General features: G+C 37.1%; 1 protein-coding gene across 12 annotated transcripts in view; it reads left to right on the forward strand.

Moving 5' to 3' along the window:
• LOC125045635 (la-related protein 1B-like) overlaps window positions 1–5,000 on the forward strand; it is an 89,100-nt gene that overhangs the window by 82,763 nt on the left and 1,337 nt on the right. For all 12 annotated transcript variants that reach the window (XM_047643035.1, XM_047643028.1, XM_047643030.1 and 9 more), the window contains exons 13-18: window positions 1–66; window positions 365–543; window positions 1,089–1,233; window positions 1,777–2,020; window positions 2,699–2,935; window positions 3,198–5,000. The exon at window positions 1–66 is cut by the window's left edge and continues 155 nt beyond it; the exon at window positions 3,198–5,000 is cut by the window's right edge and continues 1,337 nt beyond it. In XM_047643035.1, the coding sequence (XP_047498991.1) occupies window positions 1–66; window positions 365–543; window positions 1,089–1,233; window positions 1,777–2,020; window positions 2,699–2,935; window positions 3,198–3,623 (1,297 nt within the window). In that variant the 3' untranslated portion in view covers window positions 3,624–5,000. The remainder of the gene's footprint in view (window positions 67–364; window positions 544–1,088; window positions 1,234–1,776; window positions 2,021–2,698; window positions 2,936–3,197) is intronic.

The raw sequence follows: 5,000 nt of genomic DNA on the forward strand, positions 1-5,000 counted from the left end.
TGTCGAAAGCCACGTTGGTTGGGTCATGGATGTTAAAGAACACAAACCACGCACAAGCTCAATAACGTAATGCCTCTTCTTTTTTTATTTTTGAATTATTTTAAGCCTCCATTATTATTATGAATACTGTTTTTCAGTTGTTGATTTTTATTTTATCAAAATTAAATCAAACAAAAAGGGTGTTGATATTCTGCTGGCTTACCATTTGAAATATTATTAAAACAAAGATAAATTTGATTCTCCTACATCAATCATGAGAAGTGATATTACTAGCCATCCTGTGTAGCCATGTCAGTACATTTTAGTTAATTTATTTTTGGTATGTTACTGATTTATTACAATTTTTCTTCCATGCACCTCTCAGGGACTTGAATGCTAGTCCAAATGAAAACCAGCTGTCCAGTAGTTGGGGTAGCTCGTACGGATCTTATGGCTCTCTACCCGGCTCAATACCCACTTTCCAGCACCCTTCGCATTCTCTTCTGAAAGAAAATGGCTTCACTCAGCAAGTTTACCACAAATATCGTGCACGATGCCTTAAAGGTGAGAATACTAATGTTTATTATATATCTATCTCTGTCTTAAGTCTTAATTTTAAATTATTTAATCAGATTGGATAAAGAGCAACTATACAGAGTGCATTCTCTCTCTCTCTCTCTCTCTCTCTCTCTCTCTCTCTCTCTCTCTCTCTCTCTCTCTCTCTCTCTCTCTCTCTCTCTCTCTCTCTCTCTCTTTTCTGTTGGTCCTCGTCCCTCTTCTTGGGTTTGTGCCAGACAATTGTTTTATAGATATTTAAGTAGGTAAAATGATATTAGAGAGAACTGAAGTTAGGTTCGCAGAGCTTTTCTTTTCTTTTTTTTTTTCCTTCCTTCCTTCCTTCCTTCCTTCCTTCCTTCCTTCCTTCCTTCCTTCCTTCCTTCCTTCCTTCCTTTTTCCATATGTCCCAATCTTCTCCAAGTTTTATTACATAATGATATGCTCTAGTGTATATCTGAAGGCAAAACACTGATTTAGTAAAAAAAAGAATATAAAATTATTGTTGTTCTCATTGTATGATTTAATGACAAATATTTACTTTTCTTTACCAGAACGCAAAAAGCTTGGAATCGGACAGAGTGCAGAGATGAACACACTCTTCCGCTTTTGGTCATTCTTCTTAAGAGAACACTTCAACAGGAAAATGTACGAGGAATTCAGAAGGACAGCGAACGAAGATGCTAAAGTCGGTTACAGGTAAGCCAACAGAATAATGGTAAATTTGTAAAAATTAGGCGATTAGCTGTGTACTTGGCTCTTGTATAGCATTTGAACATTATCAATTTGAATATAACTTTTTTAAGAAATCTGTGAATACATCCAATAGTATTATGGCCTTTAGGTATCTATTAACCCCTTCCCGACGGGTCACGTCTATAGACGTGAAATCAAACCGCTCGAAATGTGCTGTTTGGCTTTACGCTGCCAAAGTGCTCCGAGGCGGTACCGAACTCCCGCGCTCAAAGTCGATATATGTCTCATATTGTATTTTGAATAATTTCTAATACAGAAGTAGGTGGCAAATGGCTTGACCAACAGCAATATTATTAATTTTTTTCTTAATAAGAATAAAGAATGAAGGTTATTTTGTTTAAAAAAAAAAAAAAAAAAAAAAAAAAAGTGATGCATAGGTTTCTGTAAAAAGTCAGGTGTAATTGTAGTCAGTTACAGGGGAGAAGAATAAAAGAAAGGAAAAGACAAGGATTATGTATATATAACATAACAATGGATTATTTTCAGATATGGGTTAGAGTGCCTCTTCCGCTTCTTCAGTTATGGACTAGAGAAGCACTTTAGAGATGAAATCTACAATGACTTCCAAGATGAGACTCTGCAGGATGTACAGTCTGGCCAGTTGTATGGACTCGAGAAGTTCTGGGCATTCCTCAAATATTACAAAAATGCTGGAAACCTTCAGGTGAAAGATGATCTGAAGCAAAGATTGGCCAAGTACAAGAGTATTGAGGATTTCAGAGTTGAAATGGTACGTAATGTTCTCCTCAAACATGACAGAAGAAGAAAAGATTTGTCTGGGTTTGTTGGTGCATACAGGGGATCATCCTGTATGGATGAGGGAAAGCTTTAGGTCAGGAAAATCAGATTTTAGTACCTGTACATTTCAAGAATTATTCATGTGAATATTGTAGATGAGAATGAGCGTAGGTCAGTGCAGTACTTGCTTTCAGGGCCAAAATTATGTCAGTGCTTTCCTGTTAGGTTATATCTATAATTATCTATGTTGAACAGATGAACTAAACTGTGAACTGTGATTATGTAATTACACTGGGTAGATACTGGAAACATTATCCATAGTAAGTAAGGTGTGTGTGTGTGTGGGGGGGGGGGGGCATTTATAGATAAAAAATGTTCCCTGTGTTGGATTGAAGTAATCCTGTTAGAATTGTTTTGCAAAAACGTCTGTGGTATAGAGGTATCTTAGGCCTATAAATTGTATTAACCATTGGGGTTGGCAAAGAATTAAAACGAAAAGAACAACAATGTTTACTCTCCAGCATGAAAAGATAATTGAAATACCTGAAATCCTTATCTTTTTAGAATTAAGAGACCAGAGCAAGTTAGGCAACAGCTGTGATGGTTTCCTGTAGTGATGAAAGGTTCACTTCACTGTATTTTAAGCTACCCTTCTTTTTTTTCACTCCAGCCAGAGGAATATGATGCAGCAAGGGAAGCCAGAAAGGCACGTGTGCGCACGAGATCCGAAAATGAGAGCTTCAGAGAATATGACAGCCATCACAGATATGGGAGTAGTTCAGGAGGCTCAAGAAGGCGCCAGCGACGTGCATCAGAAGGTGATGGAGATCCAGGACAGGCCAACTACTACTACTATAACCAGTATCCTAGGTCCAGAAATAGCTCAGGAGGAAATACTACGTCAAAGGTAAGGAACTCTAGTGGCACAGTATTCTTATGAGAAATTTGTAATATTCTGTTTTTGAATGTCCATAGATCTTTAATGTTTGCCTTAGAATTTCTCATTTGGTGAAACAACCACAAAATTTGTGGATTGACATTTTTCCTGAATTTGTGTTTCTCTGTCAGAAGCAGGATGTAATACTCTAAAAGTTCTCTGAGGCAGGAGACCCACATTTTCATTTTACTTATTGCAACACTAATTCAAGTGTTACTTCAAACATTAACAGGTGAGCAGATCTCGAAGTCGACATTCAAGCGGACAGACACAACGGCAAAGAGCAGATGGTGGGAACTACAAAAAGACTAAGGCAACAGCACAGCACAAGGCTAGTTCCAATACCAACAAGACACAACAGCAAGCACAAGGCCAGTCAAAGACAGCAGAAAACAAGAGCCAAAATCAAGTCAAGGTCAAGCTAGACTTGAGTAAAACAGAAACAAGCACTAAAGCAGAGTCAACAAAAGCTACATCGTCAACACAGACTAGTAAAGGAAGTACCAATGCTAACACAAAGTTAAGCACTGCCAAACCCGAGAGCTTAACAAAGGGAACATCCGAAGTGAGCAAGCCAGCAGGTGCTTCACTTCCCCGGAAAGTGATTCCCAAAACTGCACCAGTTCCAGTTCCTCAGTCTCCAACCACATCCAGTTAAACATGTTGAATAAGGACTAGTAGATGGATGGCCACTTAAGGATTTTGTGCATTATTAAAGACAGAAATTAACAAAAAAAAGTTTGCATATGTGAAAGTTTGTGAGACTGGTTTACCCGTGACATAATAGTGAGATGTAGTGTTAACAAAGTAAATGAAAATGATGTGTAAAAAAAAAAAAAAAAGGAAGGTTGATGATGTCTCTCTTGCTTCATGTGTTCATTAATTGCATTGGTTGCAGCGTATGTATGACTTTGAATCAACCTGATAAACTTGATGTGGGTATTTGGTGGTCGGCATTCAGATTTTCTCCCTCATTTGTAAGTCCCCTTGAAGTATGATTCCAAAATCCCTTTTTACCCTTATTTGTTTTCATGGATGTCCAGTTGTTCTGCTGCTGCTGTTGTGAAGAAGACAGTTTTTATGAAAGACTTGCTACTGCATGAAATTAATTTGAGTTGAAAGACCTAACTTAACAACAAATTGCACCATACTTCCTATGGACTTCTAATAATTTAAGGATTAGAATACGAAGATAAAGTCATATATGTAAATATTGGATTGTTTTCTCATTAATACAAGTTTCATGTACCAGATGATAAGAAAAAACTTAAGTTACTTCAGCAGAGCTGTTTATGGTCATATATATATTTATATATGTGTGTTTGTGTATGTATATAAAAAATGATTAGATACTTGCTAACCACTACTTGGAATATGCAGAGCCCATAAAGCAAAAAATAGAGAAAAAAATATTAACCTAAAACAGAAATTTGTAAGAACCAGTCTAAGCAAAGGCTTGTTGAAATCTGTTGCAACCTGCCATCTCTACAAGGGACAGACAGATGGTGACCATCTTTCAACCTCTTACGATGAAAAGCTTGTGGCAGTGGATCTCAGCATGCCATAAGACCTCCCCAGCAGCCTTTCTTTTTTCTTTTTATTTTTGTTCCTTTATTGTTGTTTTTCCCTCTATTTTTTGTTTTTTGTTTAGGGAGTTGTCTTGTATGAGTGTTAGAGGCTTTTGAGTGCATCAGGTCCTTATAGTCAGACACTTTGACAAAATTACTTCTCAATATATAAAGGCATATATATATACATATAATCGTGTGTTTCTTTCATTCACAAAGAATATTAGGCTGATTCTTCCTGCTGGGGAAGTTAGATGTTTTGACTTGATCAGCGGCTTGTGCCTTAATTAGTACCTCAGCAAAGCTCAGTTTCCCCTTAGATCGTATGAAAAGTAGAAAGCCCTATTGATGTACTTTCTGAGGAACACAATTCCTGATCCAGTCTCAATAAGTAGATGGGTATATTTCTGTTGATAATGTGTGCATGTCTTACCCGAATTCAGCTGGAATTGTAGCGAAAAGTATTT

Source organism: Penaeus chinensis, chromosome 37 (assembly GCF_019202785.1).
Source record: "Penaeus chinensis breed Huanghai No. 1 chromosome 37, ASM1920278v2, whole genome shotgun sequence".
In the NCBI taxonomy this organism is placed as follows: Eukaryota; Metazoa; Arthropoda; class Malacostraca; order Decapoda; family Penaeidae; genus Penaeus; species Penaeus chinensis.